This window comes from Zea mays, chromosome 4 (assembly GCF_902167145.1).
Source record: "Zea mays cultivar B73 chromosome 4, Zm-B73-REFERENCE-NAM-5.0, whole genome shotgun sequence".
In the NCBI taxonomy this organism is placed as follows: Eukaryota; Viridiplantae; Streptophyta; class Magnoliopsida; order Poales; family Poaceae; genus Zea; species Zea mays.
The window spans coordinates 187353146-187371845 of record NC_050099.1 but is presented as its reverse complement, the minus strand read 5'-3'; the positions used below and the strand labels follow the sequence as shown (position 1 = coordinate 187371845).

Here is an 18700-nt window from a genome sequence, read left to right as displayed (position 1 = left end):
TTGTATAGGTTTCCAAAAACTCTGTGCACCCAGACTTGCAGCAAATGGCACATACCTCTGTGTCCGTCCGGAACTATACTCGCTATGATGTAAATGGATATCGCTTCCGAACCGCGAAATTGGAGAAGAGTCGACCATTGGCAGCCACCACCAATAGCGGTGTGTTGGCAAGTTCATATGTTGACGATGACAAAGTAGTGGACTATTACGGTGTTCTTCAAAACATTATAGAGTTGATTTTCGATGGCCCCAAAGAACTTAAAGTCGTGTTTTTCGAGTGCGACTGGTTTGATGCTCATAGTGGGACTCGTGTCGACAAGTATGGTAATGTCGAGGTGAAGCATAGCTCTAGGATTCCGAGCAGTATGAGCGATGTTGTCCTTGCAAATCAGGCAAAACAGGTGTACTACCTGCCATATCCTCACCCAAGCCTTAGGGCTTGGTGGGTTGCAATCAAAGTCAACCCACAAGTCGTCGCTCCAGAGAGTGCTGACTACGTGAGTACGAGCAGGGACAACGATGATGCTATTTTTCAACCAGAAGCGGCGTCGACTCAAGACATAGCTCATCGATTCCATGTGACCAATGGAGAAGGACTTGAAAATCTCTGTTGCAATTCAAGCGACTTAATTGAAGAACCTAGGTCAAAGCGCAAACGACCTGTCGTCGTTAGAAGATCAGTAAGGATCCAACGAAATCAAGAGCGTATGAATAAACAACGAGCCGAAGAAGCATCATCGGATGCGGATGACTTTTGATTAGTATGTTCTGGGTGAGTTTACTTTCGTATATAAGCAATTCACTGAATTATTGCTTCTCCTAATCTTACTTTAACTTAACTTCTCCATTGATATGTAGGGGAGGTTCCAATTGCCGGATGACATCGAGGACGATCAGGCTCAGTGGGCACGTGTGAAGAGGCACTTTCGGAAGTGCGCTGATAAGGTCATCAAGGATGCCATGTACAATGCTCGCATCGCGGCCGTCAACTACTACTACAAGAAGATAAAGGGGCAGAAAATGAGCAAAGCATTAGGGGCCAATGAGATCTACCTCACAGAGGAGCAGTACCTGGAGAGCGTTGTGGATTGGCTGGCGAAGGACATGGAAGCCTGGAGGTGGTTGGCAAAGAGATGGGCGTCGCCTGATTGGATTGCAGAGTCGAACAAGCACCGTGTCAACCGTGGCACTGAAGGACCAGGGCATAGGTACGGCGCCGATGGACACCTTGGTACCGCACGCCGCATGGTAAGTATATAAATCAAACTTGTATGTTACATCTATGAAAATTATATGGTTTAACTCTTCTTTTTCATGCAGGAAGCTGAAAGTGGAGTTGCTCCAAGTTTTATGGAGGTTTACGTCCGTGGTCACCGTGGCCCTGATCCGGCGAACCCTGATGAGCTATGCAGCGAGGCGGCAAGGGAGAAAATGGTAAACAAGTTGTATTTACGAATTAAATTGCATGTTTTGTGTCTAACTCCAACTCTAACTTTCTTTGCAGAATGCATATGGGGAGGAAATGACTCAACGCCATGGGCCTGATTTCGACTGGATGCATTCAGACTTAGATGCTTCGGCGTTGTACCACAGTGGTGGGGGTAGAAAGCATGGCAGGTGAGGTGGTTGTCTTTGATTCGACAATTTCATTAACAAGAATGTGTCCACTTAATGGCTCAACTATGTGTATCATGCAGGTTTGCCTTTGGCACCGGCGTTGTGGAGTACAACAGGACATTAGGTCAAGGGAAAACATCATCTTCGGCAGGGAGTTCTCGCTCCTCCAAATCTGCTCGAGAGGCTCAGCTGGAGGAGGAGACTCGGGCAGCACAGGAGCAGGCTCGAGCAGCACAGGAGCAGGCTCGAGCAGCGCAGGAGCAGGTCGGACAGCTGACGCAGTATATGACTTCTTATTTTCAGGTAATTCATCTATCTCATCACGTGTCATTGAATTCAAAGTATAATGTTGCGATTCTAACGTTTCATCCATTTGCAGGAAATGACTACTCGACTCGGCCCTGATATGAACTTGCCAGCTTTTCGCCCTCCCCAGGTAACACTATCTGAACACTTCAATTCCATAGCAACTCTTTTTTTATTATCAAAAATGGCTCGCAGGCACAAGGATGGGGACAGTGGCCAGGACAAGCTCCAGCGTCGCAGCCACAGTGGACTGGTGTTGGGTGGACGCAGGCACCTCCAGGCACTTGGACACCTCCACCACCCCAAGGATCGCAACCAGTCCCGGGATGGGTGCCACCGGTCTTTCAGCCACCGGCGGGCTCTCAACCATTTCAAGCGTGGATGGCACCGCCACCGACGGGGTGGGTGCCACCACCTCAGGGGTGGCCAGCACAACAGTACCCGTGGATGCATGCACAGCCTCCTCCTCACCATGGATCACAGGTGACGTTCCATGTTTAGTTTTATACAAATATTGACCAAACACAGCCTTATTTGAATGATTGATGAATTGCAGGGTTCAGCGTCACATGCTCAGGGATCGGAGGGTGCTGTCAACGTCCAAGACTTCCTCGTCCATGGTTCTGGAGGGAGTGGCCACCTTCCTGGTGGCGGAGGAGGGAGTGGCCAAAACTCACATAGCCCGCCGGAGTGAGTAGTGACTTTGTTTATGGACTATGTATGGATATGTATAGACTTTGTTTATGGTTCTCGAGGGAATGACTTTGTTTATGTATGGACTATATATGGACTATATATATGGAATATGTTTGAAACAATTATGTAATTGCTTGTGAATGTTGTTTGTGAAAACTGTATTGTTTGTGAAATCTGTATATATGATTGTGTATATGTTTATTTTGCTGTGAATTAATAAAAGGTGCAGAACAATCTGTTTTTTGGGGGGTATCATGAATTTTCGTCGGCCTGGGTGGTGGCCGACGAAAATAAGTGCCCAGATATTTTCGTCGGCCACCACCCAGGGCCGACGAAAATTATGTCCCTATTTTCGTCGGCCTCAGTGGCCGACGAAAATAGTCAGCCGACCAACTATTTTCGTCGGCCTTAGAGAAGCCGACGAAAATAAGTCGTTTTCGTCGGTACCGACGAAAATAATTCCCTATTTTCGTCGAACTTATTTTCGGCGGCTATTTTCGTCGGCCTGCCGACGAAAATAGGCTATTTTCGTCGGTTTAGGCTTATTTTCGTGGGTTTTTAGCCCACGAAAATTTAGTCGTTTCCTGTAGTGAATAGGAGGCGCGGTTCAACGCTCTACGCGAACGCGTGGAGAAGGTCGAGGCCTCCACGCGCTCGGAAGTGGAGCGGACGCGCGCACAGCTCGTGGACTCGTACCGCGAGCTGGGTGCGCGGACTTCTGACTTCGAGGTGCCCGACCGAGAGGCGGGCCTTCGCTTCCTCGAGTGGTTGCAAGAGGAACTGCTGGTACTCCCGACCATCATGGAGGGGTTCATGTCCTTTGCCTCCCTCGTCACCTGCGAAGGGGCCTTCAATGCGCTGTCTCGCGAGGGCTGCAGACACTACGAGGTCTTTGACCAAGCCGACGAGAGCTTTGGACGCGAGATCTTTAAGGCCGAAGACCCCGTTGTGAAGCAGTCAGCGAGGACACTTTTTGATAGGATGTGGGGGGGCGCATGGTCGGGAGGCTGTCAGGGAGCGATCCGACCGGGCGAGGGAGCAGGTGATGGTTATTGTTTTGCTGTGGTTTGTTGTGCGTGGGTGTAGGTGGTGTTTGCTGAATGAATGTGTTGTGCTGCAGATGGAGCGCGCCGAGGACGTCGAGGACTTCGGGAGTCTAGTCGGCACGTCGCCCGATGCTGCGGAGGGCAAACCGGTGCTGCCCTCGGATGGTGGTGAAGGCCCATCGGACGCGCCTGTGCCTGCTGCTGCCGGCGAAGACCCTGTGTTGGCCGCTGTGCCGACAGCCGAAGGCGCCCAGGAGGTGGTGGCGGAGCCGGCAGTCGAAGGCCCTACGGTCGCGGCCGCACCCTTGTAGGTGGCTAAGTAGTTGAATAGGTGCAGGGGAGTTTGTAAATTTTGTCTACGTGTTACTGAACCTCGGTTGCTGCGCGGGTTCAGGATTTTGGGCCTGCGCACGCAACCGCTACTGAAAGTGCTAATTTTGTGGCGGCTTCAACCGTGGTTGCGGAGAATGATTTGGATGATTCTATGTCTAAGTTTTTTGAGTCTGATGGTTCTGGGAGTTTGGTGGTGTGGACGGAGGAGTCTTCGGATGAGGATTTGGATTATTTCGCGGCATTGGATGTGGCTGCGGCAGAGACCTCTCCGTGTGTGATGGATGCTGAAGTTCCCGGTCCGAGTGCTGGGCGTAGACGGCGAAGGGCGGTGGTGAAGCGTAGGGTGAGTGAAGTTGAGGGTGGTCGTCTTCGTGTGGACAGGGCTGGCAAGCGGGAATTGTTGGCCTCGCCGGCTGGGGTGAGCGTAGGTGAGGGGGAGTAGCGAAGTCTTTTTGAGGGTGAGGAGCTGAGGATAATGTTGTTTAACTATAGGGAGATGGGTATCATCCCGAAAGTTGAACCAATGTAATGTGTGGTGCCCACGCTGCACGTATGTAACTATAATTTGTATGATGAGGCTGTGTGCCTTCGCTGATCCGACCGTGCCCGTAGGGGACTTGTGCATTTGATCTAGCGCGTTTATTATGCCGGTCCGGCTGTGCCTGTAATCGGTCTTTGCGCGAATAGTTTTTCAACGAAGATTTTTGCACGGATGTAATGTGCCTTCGATTTTGCGCACTTGTTGTGCTAGTCCGGCTGCACCCTTAGGCGACTTTTGCACGGATAGTCTTTTGAAGAAGACTTCAATTTTGCGCACTTGCTGTGCTAGTCCGGCTGCACCCTTAGGCGACTTTTGTACGGATAGTCTTTTGAAGAAGACTTTGGTTTTGCGCACTTGTTGTGCTAGTCCGGCTGCACCCTTAGGCGGCTTTTGCACGAATAGTCTTTTGAAGAAGACTTTGATTTTGCGCACTTGTTGTGCTAGTCCGGCTGCACCCTTAGGCGACTTTTGCGCGGAGTGTCGCACGTGAGGGTAGCCAGCGCTGCCCTCGCGGTGACTTTGTAATGGTCGAATGCCGAAGACCGTCGATGCGGTCTTTTTTCGACGTAGATTTTTGCGGGGGATTTTTCGCGTGTATATTACATGGCTCCGCCTCGTTAAAAACCTCACCCCCGGGAGGAAAAGAGTGTGGGTCGGAATAAAACTGTTTTGCGAATTACAAGGGCGAGCTGGCCCTGAGGAGTCAAACAAAAAATTTGCGAAGATTATCAATGTTCCAAGAATGCTCTAAATCTTCGCCGCATGGCGTTGTGAGCCTGTACGCGCTGGGGGACGCCTTCGTCTTGACGATGAAAGGGCCCTCCCACTTTGGCTCTAGCTTGCCCCGGGACTCTGTCCGTGCTGTCCGGACGAGTATGAGGTCTCCTTCGCTGAATTCCCTCGGGATGACTGTGTGGTCGCGCCATGCTTTTGTTTGAGCTTGGTATTTGTTTAGAGCCTGTAGGGTGAAGACGCGGTCTCCGTCGATGAGGTCCTTCGAAGTAGGCTCGTCCACATCGGGGACGACTGACGTGACTGTCCGTGGTGACCCATGTTTTATTTCTTGCGGGGTCATGGCCTCCGATCCATATAGAAGGCGGAAAGGGGTGAACCCAGTCGCCCTGCACTCAGTCGTGTTTAGTGCCCAGACCGCTTCAAGTAACAGGTCGACCCACTTGCCTTTTTTGTCGTCGAGGAGCATTTTCTTGACGGCTGTGAAAATTTTACCATTGGCGCGTTCCACAACTCCGTTGGATTGCGGGTGGTACACTGAGGCGAAGGCAAGCTTGGTGCCAATGGAGAAGCCGAAATCCTTGAAGTCTTGGCTGTCAAATTGCTTGCCATTGTCAACCGTGAGTTCGGACGGGACTCCGAAGCGGCAAACAATGTTTTGCCAGAAGAATTTCAGGGCAGTCTTCGATGTTATCGTGGATACAACCCTCGCCTCGATCCATTTGATAAAATACTCGACGGCGACGAAGGTGAACTTGAGGTTCCCCTGGGTCGTGGGTAGGGGCCCGACAATGTCCAGGCCCCAGCGCTGAAGAGGCCACGTGTGGGCGATTAGCTTCGTGAATTGCGAAGGGCTTCCCGAGCGTGGAGAAAATTTCTAGCAGGCTTCGCAAGACCTTGTGACCCGATTTGCGGCGCAGATCATGGCGGGCCATTAGAAACCTTGACGGATTACCTTTGCGGCTAGGGCCCTAGGCCCTGCGTGAGAGCTGCAAGTCCCGCTGTGGACTTCACGCATAATTTGGATGCCTTCGGTCTCGGTGACACATTTAAGCATGGGTTGACTGACCCCCTTCTTGTAAAGCTGGCCTTCGATTAGTGCGAAGTCCCGGCTTCGATGTTTGAGGCACTTGGCCTCATTGATATTGGTTGGATGATAGTACCCCTGCAGGAACAGGGTTATTGGTGCCCGCCAGTCTTCGGTCATGATCAGGTTGACTATGCGGTGGCCCTCGCTGTCATTGGTTATTTGGAGCCCCTCTGGGCTGCGGACGGCTGGCGTGCCGATGACATGGTAGAATACGTCGGAGGGCAGGGCCTCGCCTCTGGTGGCTGCCTTGGCCAATGCGTCGGCCTCCTCATTCTTGGCTCGGTCCACATGCTGCAAGGTGAAACCTTTGAATTGCCTCTCGAGACTACGGATAGCCGCGAGGTACTGCATAAGTGTGGGGTCCTTCGTTGCGTAGTCTTTCTCGACTTGGCTGGCGACTACCTTGGAGTTTGTTCTGATGATGCAGGTGGTGACGCCAAGGGCCCTTAGCTTGCGAAGGCCGAGGATGACAGCTTCGTATTCTGCTATGTTGTTAGTGCATCTGTCAGACTCCAAAGCAAAGTTGAGGCATGTTGTGTATCTGTGCTTGACGCCTGTGGGTGAAGTAATGACTGCAGCGGCGCCTGCCCCCGCATGGAACCATGTGTCGTCGCAATGGATTGTCCACACCTTCTCTGCGGACGGGTCCGACTGTGTTATTGGCCCAGTCCAGTCGACGACGAAGTCTACCAGGACTTGTGACTTGATGGCTGTCCTGGGTTCGAATGTGATGTGGTAGCCGGAGAGTTCGACTGCCCATTTGGCAATCCGGAATGATGCCTCCGGGTTTCTAAACAATTCACCAAGTCCCCTATCTGAGGTGACCCGGACCTTGAATGCTTCAAAATAATGGCGCAATTTGCGCGAGGCCATAACAACTGCATAGGCGATTTTTCTAGTTCCGTCATATTGCATTTTGATGTCGTGAGTACTTCGGAGACGTAATAAACTGGACATTGCCTGATCGTGCCCCCTCTGTTCTGCTCCTGAACTAGTGCTGCGCTGACCGCATGCGACGAAGCCGCGACGTAGAGCAACAGGGGTAGCGAGGGGTCGGGGCTTGTAAGAATCGCCAACTCTGACAGGTACTGCTTCAATGAAGCGAAGGCCGCCGCCTGCTTTGGTCCCCATGCGAAGTCTTTTGCGCCGCAGAGTGTTTTGAGGAAAGGGAGGCTTCACTCTTCGGATTTGGAGATGAATCTGTTGAGGGCGGCCAATCTGCTTGTCAGTCGTTGGACGTCTCTGGCTGACTGCGGGGGCGTCATGTTGATGATGGCCTGGATTTTGGTTGGATTGGCTTCAATCCCACGGTGCGACACCAGGTAGCCCAATATTTTTCCCTGGCGAACGCCGAAGACGCACTTTTCGGGGTTCAGGCGAAGTCATGTGTCCCGCATGTTCGCAAACGTTTCGGCGAGGTCAGCCAGATGGTCTTCCTTGCTTATGCTGGCGACGACGATGTCGTCCACATACGTGAATATGTTTCTGCTGACCTGGCTCTCGAGCACCGTTTTGGTGAGCCGAGAGAAAGTGGACCCGGCGTTCTTAAGTCCCTCCGGCATTCGGATGAATACGTGCCGAAGGGTGTTATGAAACTGGTGCTTGCCTTGTCTTCCTCCTTCATATATATTTGATGGTAGCCGGAGAAGCAATGAAGGAGTGACATGACTTCGCACCCGGCCGCACTATCGACGATTTTGTCGATCCGAGGCAGTGGGAAGTTGTCTTTGGGGCAGGCCTTGTTAAGACTGGTGAAATCGATGCACATCCGCCATTTACCGCTCTTCTTCTGCACCATCACTACGTTGGCGAGCCATGTAGGGTAGGCAATTGGCTCGATAAATTTGGCTTCAAGCAGGCGATGTACCTCGGCCTTGGCGGCTTCTGTCTTCTCATCAGACATCTTGCGCAACCGCTGTTTCTTCGGCCTTACCGAAGGGTCGATTCCCAAGCTGTGCTCGATGATGGAGCGACTGACTCTGACCATGTCGAGGGTGGACCAGGCGAAGACATCTTTATTCTTGGACAGACAGCAGAGGAGTCTCTCCTCGTCATGCGAAGTGAGGTCTTCGCTGAGGGTGACCGTCTGCTTGGGCGTTGCCTGGTCGAGGGGAACAGTTTTGGTCCCGTCGTTGCTCTACAGCTATGCTTTGTCATGCTCTTTGGCTGTTGGGCTGGCATATTCGGGGACCTCTGAGAGCACCTAGAGGGGGAGTGAATAGGTGATCCTGTAAACTTGAAATTGTTCTATGTGGTCCAACCCTGCATTCTTATTTCTCCAAGAACCGTTAGTCCACAAACAGTTGTCATTAATTACCAAAACATCACTAAGTGGCCTAGATGATTCACACTGCGGAACGGGCCTAGGCCGACGGAGGGGAAAAGAAATGTTCGCTATCGCTTGGCTTGCGCCAGGCTGGTTTGGCGGGAACACGTCCGTCTCACGTATGCTCGCATACAAGCACATAGCTGAAAAATCTTATAGATTATATCCACACAAAAAGGTTGGATCCATACCGTACAAGTAACCAATCATAGTCTCATGCTAAGTCAACGCATGTGCTGAACGTGTACACGACCAGCCGGGTAACAAATCAAGCTGATAGTGTCAATGTAGGGATATGATTGTGATGGCAGAATTTCTTGTGTAAAGTGGGTAATGAAGTAGGCTTCTGGACTGATGTGCCAATGGTGATATATGTTCTTGAGTGAAAAAAAGAGTAGCGTGAAAAAAAAGATCGCCATGATTACTTACGGACTCGCCAATTTCTGCTGCCATCTCCATGTAAGTGCCTCGAGTAGTTCAGACACTATCAACGTGATTGGTTGGCTTCTCTACTCATACACTTGAACCCGCGGAGTCTCAAAGAATTGTCCGTTTGGTTTACGTATCTCCTCAAACGGGTTAGCTGCATGCAAGCCGTACGTCGTAGCCAGGCTCCACGCGAACCCGATCCGCAGGTGGGAGCATCTCCCCGCATGTAGGCTCACTGCACGCTTAAGCACAGAAATCGAGATTGTTTTTTTATTTTGCTGTTCCATTTATAGCTTCCAATTAAAAAGATTTAATCATTCAATCCATTTAATATTTGTATTCCTCGGATTTTTTGAACAAAACTAAATCACTCATGATAAATTTGTAAAGATTTATTTATACACTCTTCACTAACACACATTTCGATGCAACCAACCAAACTAAATCTATGTCTAATTTGCACGAGTTTATACACACAACCAAACAAAAGTGTTTGTACAAACTTATCTTGGTTCTACTAATACTGGCTAGACTCATACGTACCTGACTCGACTTCTACGGTAACCAATCACACAGTATACGTTGCACACAAGTACACAACCCTACCCGACAAGTCCTAGCTAACCAACATCCACACCACATGCTAGTATTTTGTTGGTTTTGGCACGCACTGATCGGGTATATTTGGCGGGGTCCTTTACATGACTAGGCACCTACGCTCTCCGTACTGCGTATTCTGTTGAGGCCACCGTGGAAATGTAAAAACGGTGTGCGCTTGTGCAAACGGAGCTCTATAAATGCACGTGCACGATCCATTTCGGGGATTGCATTGGATCCAGTTGAGTCGTTACCACTTGGAACTTTATAGAAATCATTTAAGTATCTTATATAGGAATCAATTCATTTTTTTTACAATTAAACGAAAGATCAACCTTAAATTCCAGCCAAATCCCGTGCCCGTGTCTCAATCCACCAAACTCATGAGGTGAGCTCTTTATCTCAAGCTAGATCAAATCTCTCCTGTCATAACTCAGAATGGCGTTGATTTCACATCAATCAGCGCGGCCTACCAAAATTCCCTAAACCCGTCGAAAAAAAACCAAGCCATCTCGATCTCGTGACCTGCTCAAACTGGATCTCCTTTGTACTTGCGCCTGCCTGCTTTTGGTCCGTTTTGCCACCGCATCTTGTCCACCTCCCACCCTTTTTTTTGCGAGGATCCACCCAGACCCAATCCCCATACCTACTTCTAGATAGATAGAGAGAGAGAAAACACGCCACTCTTTTGCAAGCGCCAAACAATGTCGTAGCAGCTCTATCTCCCGTCCTTCCTGGCCTTATCTCCCTCTCCCATGAACGGGATGTGACAGCAGCAGTGGTCTTTACAGTTGCAGCACTGCAGGGGGTGGCATCCTCGACTCCATGGGGATGAGACGGTCACAGGCCGAGCAGGATGTAGTAGACGAGCGTGATCGGCAGGGCGATGAGCATGCCAAAAATGACTCTGCAAGCAGCGAGCGAGCAGGAAAAAAAAGGGTTAGCAGCAGGCGACTGGGACAGAATCTTTGAACAGATCTTGGTGTGCTCGTGGTCTGTCCGTGCTGGTGTCGCGTCGTGTTCTCCGACACGCGGCGACTTACGCGGTGCTGAGAATGTCAGGGTGCACGCTGTACTCCTTTGCGAAGACGAAGGGGACAATGCCCTGGGGCAGAGCTGCCTGCTCGTTCCGCCGTTTTTTGCAAAGCAAAAACCAGAGCACAGTGAGAAGGAGATGAGGGGGAAAGGAAAGGTAACTTTTGTGCTGCCCGCTGAGCGCAAAAGGCCAGAGAGCGAGAGACAGCGAGCACGAGGCGACCGGGAAAAGCAACATCGCACAGCGACGATCAGCTTGTTCGCTGCGGCTTGCTGCGGCTGCAATCCGGCTGCGGCTTGCTGCGGCTTCTACAGTATTTTTCTCTCTATGGATTGCAGCTGCAGCAATCCAAACAGCTGCAACAGTGTCGGATTGATGCTTTGCTGTTGCTGGCCGGCAGGCACCGCAAGACTTTTCCCGCGTCTCTCTCCCCCCGTTCCCCCAAAGTACCTGGACGATGGCGACGTGCAGCAGCGTGCCGCGGAGGCCCACGGCGAAGGACGCGGCCGCCATGACGGCCGGGCCGGTCAGGAAGCGCACCGCCATGGCGAACGTGGCCACCTTGTTCCCGCACGCGATGATCCGCGGCTGCAGCGCCATGAACAGCCCTGCACACAGCACACGGAGACGCGGCGGTTCATTTCATTCTACTGTTTGTTGGTAAAGCAGAACCGGCCTAGGGAAGGGAAGTTTAGGCCGCAGCTGGGACCGACCGAGGCTGAACATGGCCATTCCGAGCCCCGCGTCCGACAGGATGGAGATGGAGTGCAGGACGATGTCCGGCATCTGGAAGTTCCACCTGCAGGGCGCCAACAGAGAAGCTATCAGTCGATCGGTTGCCTCGCCGGCCAGATCACCCGCCGGACGATGCATGCATATGCCGTATCGGTTGGCAGTCGTTGCTAGTAGCACGGACCTGAAGCAGACGAGCGACCAGACGACGCCGATGAGGCTGGAGTAGGTGTTCGGGTTGCGGATCAGCTTGCGCCACACCATGATCAGGATCAGCCGGGTCATCACGCTCGTCGGCGGCATCGCCGTCGCCGCGGCCACCGCGTTAGGGTCCCCGCCCGCCGCCGCCGGGTCCTCCGCGTCCCTGTCCTCCATCGCGCCCCTGTTCCCGAAGCTGAACTCGTCGCGCTCCACGTAGTCGTCCCTGTCCCTGGCTCCTCCGTCCACTTGGATTGGATAAACAACGAAAGGAACGAGTGAGTACAGAGTAGCCCGAGAAGAGAAACACTCACTCCCCACGGCGGCGGGAAAGACTGCTACTTTTGCGGGGAGACTTGGCGGCCGCGGCGTGGTCGTTGTAGTCCGGCGCGCCGCCGCCGAAGAAGTCCGATACGGGTGACGCGCTGGAGCTCCAGACGAACATGTGGAGGTCCTCGCCCTTGGCATGCCCGTTCGTCGCCGCCTTCCTGGCGCTCCAGGGCGCCGGGTAGTGGCCTGCCACCCCGGGCGCCGCACTCACCACGGGCAGCGGGTACTTGGGCCTGGACGCGTCGTCCTCGTAGTTGGACGGGCGCGGCGTGGTGCCGGCGCCGGTGCGGACGGCGCCGAACGCGTCGGCCGCGCCGAAGTTGGAGCTGCGGCCGACCATGGAGTAGAAGTCGGTGTGGTTGAAGCTGGATCCCCGCGGCGTCGGGTTGCGCGACGACTGCAGGGAGTAGATCTCGGCGTTGGTGAGGTTGCTGGGGCGCGGGGTGGCGCCGGAGAAGCCGCCCACGGAGCGGCGCGAGTAGACGACGTCGGAGCGCGACGCGCTGGAGCGGCGCACGGTGACGTGTATCCTGCCGTCCTCCCTGACCTCGGCCTCCGTCTCGATGGCGTCCCCGCGGCCGTGGTCGACGAGGGAGACCACGTCCGGGTCGACGGCGATGGAGGCGATGGCCCCGGCGGCGTTGCCCGGGAACTGCTCGGCGATGAGCAGCCGCGCGGCGCGGTACTCGAACATGAAGAGCATGAGCGTGTACCAGATGATGCACTGGAGCACGACGATCTGCACCATGAGGCTTCCCGAGAAGTCGCCGTACATGCCCCTGAGCAGCGGGATGCCCATGACGAGCGTGTTGGGCAGCGTGGAGAGGGAGAAGAGCGTGATGGTCCAGTCCAGGTCGAGGCTGCCCCGCCCCCGGCGGCTGAGGTGGCCCCACGCGGTGAGCATGGCCAGCACCATGAGCTTCTGCAGCGTGTCGGCGGCGATGAAGCGCAGGTTCATGGTGTAGGGGTTGTTGGTGGAGATGAAGTGGAAGGACAGCAGCGGCACCGCGAAGAGCGCCACGAAGCGGTTGATCCCGGAGCACTGGTCCGGCGAGAAGATGCGCCACCACCGCACCGACCCGTACGCCAGGATCATCGCCACGTACAACGGCACCACGGCCGTCATCACGTGGTACAAGTCCGCCGCCGAAATCATCTTGCCCTCCTTGAAGCTCGATCGATCTCACGCTCCGTCTCTCGCCCTTCCTTCCAATGCAACGCTGGTGAGCTGAACGCCGCTCGCTACGCTCTTCCGGCGACCACACTGCTTGGAAGTCGGAACCTTAGCTTTACAGCTGGGCTTAGCGCTGAGAGGAGCCAGTGAGCCCTGAGCAGTTTAATTCACTCAGATAGAGCTAGCGAGGAGTGACTGAGAAAGAAGGAAGGAAGGAAGGAGTGTGTTTTATTTAGGCGGGCGAGGTGTGGCAGCGCGGCCCAAGAACAGTCTCAAGAACCCGTGAAGCCCTGAATCTTTTAACGGTGCGCTGTGAGCGATGGTGTAGTGTAGGGTGGGGTACTACTGTACGGGGGCGGAGGTGGAGCACGACTAGACCTTGTTCGTTTGTTTCGGATTGTACTTGAAATTATTCTAGCTAATAAAAATTTATATAAATTAAAAAAATAATTCAGTTAGTAATCGTTCCGACCTACTAATGCGGTGTGGAGGGGGTGGCCGTATGCGTGTGCGGATCCCATTATAAAATACTGACTCCATTTCTATTTGTCAATGTTTAGTTTAAAAACGAACTAGAGAACAGATGTAGTAATATGTATATAACTATCTGGGCAGATACATATGTACGTACGTACCTTTGACGCTTCAAGGGCAGGACAAAAAGATTCAGGGCTTAGTCGGCTGATAATGCCATTCCGTGCTTTTAATACCGCATTGCATAAGACTTAATGCATTATAATATGTATACGGCGTAGTACTAGTAGTACCATGCGAATATACGAGCCCGTATCTACTGCACAAAGCCCGTATCTATACTGCACATACCCGTACTCATAATGGACGTAGTAGTCTCAGCAGCAGATTACTTTTCGTTGCGAGAGTTCGTGGAGACGTGAGGTCGAGGGACGTTGCTTACTACTGTAGCACTGCGTTTCGAAGGAGTGAACGGTGTTCGTTCCGGGATCGGTTACTGTAACACTCCGCCAAAGTGGCATAATGAACGGTGTTTGGTTGGATGGCGTGGCGGCTGCCCGGACGGAATTGGGGTAGGCAGTGACGTGTCAGGCGGGCCCGGGACCGTCGCCTTCTGCCAATAATTATCGTGCCATCCGTTGACAGAGTCCGGAAATTACCACAAATGTCCCGCAGGGTAAGTGGCAACGAACCACACCACAAATCTGCTAGGGCTGTGCAAAAAAATCCGTAACCCGAAACCCAACCCAGAATATTCGAACTCGAACCCGAAACCCGAATTTTGTTCGGGAATTTCGGGTAGCAACTTTCAAAACCCGAATTTATTACGGGTAATTCGGGTATCACAATCGGGTACCCGAAATACCCGAATTACCCGAACTTTTATGTGTCATGTACTCATGTCATGCTTAATCATTAATTTGCATATCTATAATTATGTGTAAGTATACATTACTTGTGATTGTAGATTGCTTGTGTTTTATATGTCCATGTATACCATTATTTAAACCATATTTTTATACTAATTTAATAGGATGTATGTGTTTTTATGAAGCCGACACAATAGTTCGGATAGTTCGGGAATATCCGAACCCGAACCCGAAATTCCGAGTACCCAAATTTTCAAATATTGTAAAACTCGTTGTAATTTCGGGTATCGATTCTCAAAACTCGAAATTTTAAAAACCCGAATTACCCGACCCGAAATTTTCGGGTAACCCGAACACCCACCCCTAAAATCTGCTACTCCTTCGTAGGTCGGTGTCGCAAGGCTGCGCGCTTGGGCAAACGACGGTTATACCACTGTACTACTACAGTGCATGCCGTTGGGTGCCGGCGCTAGTTTTGTCGTGGCACGTCGCCACCGATCCATGAAACGGGGGATTTGGCTGCCGAGGCAGGTGAAATTCCTCCGAGATTAGCTTCGCGCCCTGGCCTGTTTTCTGGAACATACATTTTCGGTGTGATTGGTTACTCGGTCGCCTGTGTCCAGGCCCACCACGTACATTGACCGTGTCTGCGCACGTGTTTGGTTGGATGCACGGCATCGGCTCAGCCTGTAAGCGCGGGTGCAAACCAAGCCTTTTTCGGCTCGTTCGCCTGCATGCTCACGCGAGCCAGACGCCCGGGCATCCGACAACCAATCAGGCCTTTTGTGACTTGAGAAGATCCCGAGTGGAGTGGAGGCGAAGGCGAAGGCGAGTAGTAGCCATAGCCCGTAGTGGTTGATAGGATGTTGTAAAATGAGGGAACACTAGAACGGGAGTCAACCATTTCCGTGCCTTTCGGGGAACATTTTCTGCGGCCAGTGGCCAGTAGGTGGAGGAGATCCACGGCATGGGCTTCCCGCAAGACACGCTGACTTCTCTAATCCATCAGAGCCAACGTGTCTCGCGACGGAGAGGGATGTCCGTTCACGAAGAGCCTGAAAAACTGAAGTACGTCAACGCGGTCAAACCTCGCTCCGTCGGCCGCTAACCCGCGCCTTGAGACGGGAGGAAAGAAAAAACGGGTTAGAAGTAGAACGGAGCATATTTTCGTTTCAGTTCAGGACCAGGCGGCGATCGAGCTTCCCCGCATCGGAATTCGGAACTCGATCTTCCTTGGGCGTCGCTGTTGCTCTCGCTTTCTATGTTGCGCCCCCCGCTTCTTTCTTTGGGAACGTATGGTGTTCAAAGGGGTACGGTGCTCATGTGGACATTTTAAATCTGGTACATCCATTTTGCATCTAACAGCAGCACCAATTTTGTGAAAACCCCTTTCCACCTTCCTCCCCTGGTGGGAGGGGTTCTTCGTAAAATTGCTGGTGTCGTTGAATGCAAGATGGATGCACCAGATTTAAAATGTGCACGTGAGCACCGTACCACTTTGAGGACCAGATACGTTGCCGTTTTTGCCAGCATGTTCAACAACTGAACAATACTAGTAGCTGATCACGTTAGTACGGAACTGTACAGGCAGAGGCGAGCCGGAAACGTTTCAACAAAACTGCCACCCCGTCGACGGCCCGTACGTCCTATTCTTCATTCAATAGCCCAACAAAACTAACACTTGTAAAAAGGCCCACATAGATATGAAGGCCCGTATTGCGTACCAAAAGAGAGACTTGGCGACTCAACACTTGTAACCGGAAGCCGAAGCCATCGTCGTACGGGTACGAGAGGCCCAGTTACGGCCGGAAGAAGAATGTGAGCAGAGCGGTAGGCCGCCGATGGGCCTATTTAAACTCGTAATCTGGGCTGTTTTCAACATGGGGCTCGAGCTGTAGGCCCTCTCAGCTTAACTGCGAGGACCCGCGCTGACGGTTTATTGGCCTGCGTGGAATTACAGGGCGACGACGACGACGACTCTGACGACGAGAAGACAAAGCTGTTAGGTAACCCTAGTTAGGGTTATGTGGGCAAATATTTGCTTTTTCTTTGAGGGGTCTCACATCTCTATATAAAGAACTTATACACTCCCTCATAATACAGAGAAGAGAAAGAGGCCAAAAGTCCAACCTTATACCCGGTGTCTTGTGTGTTTCTCTGTCGTGCTTATGGGAAGGGAGACGGGTCCTCTACAGCTTCTTGCGTCTCTACTGCTAACGGGAGGGAAGGGAGCGGATTTGGTGATCCGTGGTAACGTAGTTCTCAACACGTTATCAGCACGCTCTACCTCAACGTTGCTACATGATCGGATCTGCATCAACTCCCCGTCACGCCGGCAGGTCCCTCGGCCTTGCCGAACTATACTACGCGATAGGTTTCACTTCTGTTCTGCATCAAGAAATATGGTACACAATTTCTTGATTGAATCTGCAATTTACTTTTCAATCGAGAGAAGAATCGCAGAAGATTAGAAAAAAAGCTTCATGTACTAGCCGCAGGCATGTGTCCATCCATGGCACTGACGTGCAGTACCACCATCACGGCCACACGAATCCACATCGGAGGGAGACCGAATTCTCTCTGCACTCGTTCGTATGGCTGTGGAGAACCCATGCCTTGTTGGCAATGCTCACGCCTACGTGCTGGGCTGGTGGCCCTGCTGGCCGCACGCCGCGCGAGCCGTGTGTACCGCCCTGCTGACGATCTTCGCACGCGTCGCCCATACCAGTGTGTAGTCTGCTCTCTTTGGTGCAGCGACACGTGCTCCAGTTGCCGGCGAGTCTTGCCGAGGGGGTCAACCGGATGAGGCCGATTTTTGCTCGCTCTGAGCCGCTGAGACGTTGACCCGTACGGGTAGATATCCCTATTGCGTGATACGGTCGAGCCCCACCTACATGCGGCATTCAACGTTTCCTGGTGATGGCCGGGAATCTAGGCACAAAGAGGAGCGAGTCAATCATTTTTTTAATTATTTTTTCTCCTGTCATCCTGCACATTACGACCGGTCGTTCGTAACGATTCTGGTAGGATTTTCTCTCGTTGATCCATGGTTTGACCGCTTCCATTTATGAGCACGTGAATTCTTCCACAGAAAATTATAGATTAGATTGTTTTAGACTGTAATTTCTATTTTAATTAATTATTTCCCGCAGTAAATAATTATTAGAAAAATGCATGCTTGGATATGAGAAAATGTCTTTCATACACCTGATCTACTTATGCTTATGCATCAATTGTAGTATTATTTTTCTGCTTTATTTCTCGTAATAAATAGTTAGCAGAAAATTATTAAAATGCATGTGAGAGCTATACTTCGTATATTCAAATCGCTCGAAATATTTGGGTTGCGTTGAGCTTTCGTACTCACGTCGAGCGATTAAATGATATATTGGGTATTCACACGTGTCAATCAGGCTGCGTTATTAATCGACTGAGTTATGGCATTGGTTGCGCCCTGGCAACACGACGCAGTATTTGTGTCGTACGAACTTGGCTGAGTCATGTGATTGCTATGTAGCATTCTCGTTTAATCGGACAGCTCCCGTTGAGTCGAATCGTCATCGCTGAGTCGCGTATTTTTCGCATGCCCTGTAGGCACTGTTGTCTGTCGTGATCATCGAGCCACAATTGCGCCTGTTGCGCACATTGCGTGGACTTATCATGTACCCCCGATTACCGAGTCATAATTGTGTCTGTTGCGCTTATTACGAAGGCTTGTTGTGTTGTCGTAGCCCTGATGGCCGCACATGCGTTGACACCAGACGTTAGAGCTTGTACTCGCGTGGATTGTGGTGGGTTGTTGAAGCCCCTAAAGTCATATTATGCGCAACCTTCATAAACATTTTTGTTTGGCTCTATATTTTATTTGACTGTGTTGTGTGGCATCATATTTATATATCGCCAAGTGGGCATAACAACTATATCAAGCTCTATAGTGCTTAGAAATCTGGGAAATTAAATTGAATTACAATAAAACACACATAAGTTAATTTCATGCTCTCTCTCCTCATGCATAAAGTTTTACCCGAAGTAACCCGAAGAAATTCAATATTAATGCATGAAAGTTTTTTTTGACACAGAAGACATCATAAATTGGGATTTTATTAGTAAGCAATAAGACCTTACCAAATGATTTAAGGCTATAAATCTCAGTTATACATTGCTCAACCAGTTG

General features: G+C 51.6%; 1 protein-coding gene across 2 annotated transcripts; it reads right to left on the bottom strand.

Moving 5' to 3' along the window:
* Nucleotides 1-9977: 9977 nt before the first annotated feature.
* On the bottom strand, nucleotides 9978-13982 carry LOC103654258 (auxin efflux carrier component 1a). 2 transcript variants are annotated; one of them, XM_008681090.3, is made up of 6 exons: nucleotides 12022-13982; nucleotides 11666-11927; nucleotides 11463-11548; nucleotides 11200-11357; nucleotides 10757-10833; nucleotides 9978-10620 (listed from the first exon to the last, which is right to left on the bottom strand). In XM_008681090.3, exons 1-6 carry the CDS (start codon nucleotides 13163-13165, stop codon nucleotides 10554-10556), a joined length of 1794 nt encoding a protein of 597 aa, XP_008679312.1. In that variant the 5' UTR covers nucleotides 13166-13982; the 3' UTR covers nucleotides 9978-10553. The 2 variants fall into 2 exon arrangements, with proteins under 2 accessions (XP_008679312.1, XP_035823357.1); XM_035967464.1 differs by having other exon boundaries at nucleotides 10757-11357.
* Between the last annotated feature and the right edge of the window lie 4718 nt (nucleotides 13983-18700).

What these genes read in the sequence shown, in the direction of transcription:
- LOC103654258 (XM_035967464.1), bottom strand. Translation starts at nt 13,165, where the DNA reads ATGATTTCGGCGGCGGACTTGTACCACGTGATGACGGCCGTGGTGCCG. An exon ending in AATGGCCATGTTCAGCCTCG is followed by an intron (nt 11,358 to 11,462) that starts GTCGGTCCCAGC and finishes TGCTGTGTGCAG; the next exon opens with GGCTGTTCATGGCGCTGCAG. An exon ending in CCTGACATTCTCAGCACCGC is followed by an intron (nt 10,621 to 10,756) that starts GTAAGTCGCCGC and finishes CGCTGCTTGCAG; the next exon opens with AGTCATTTTTGGCATGCTCA.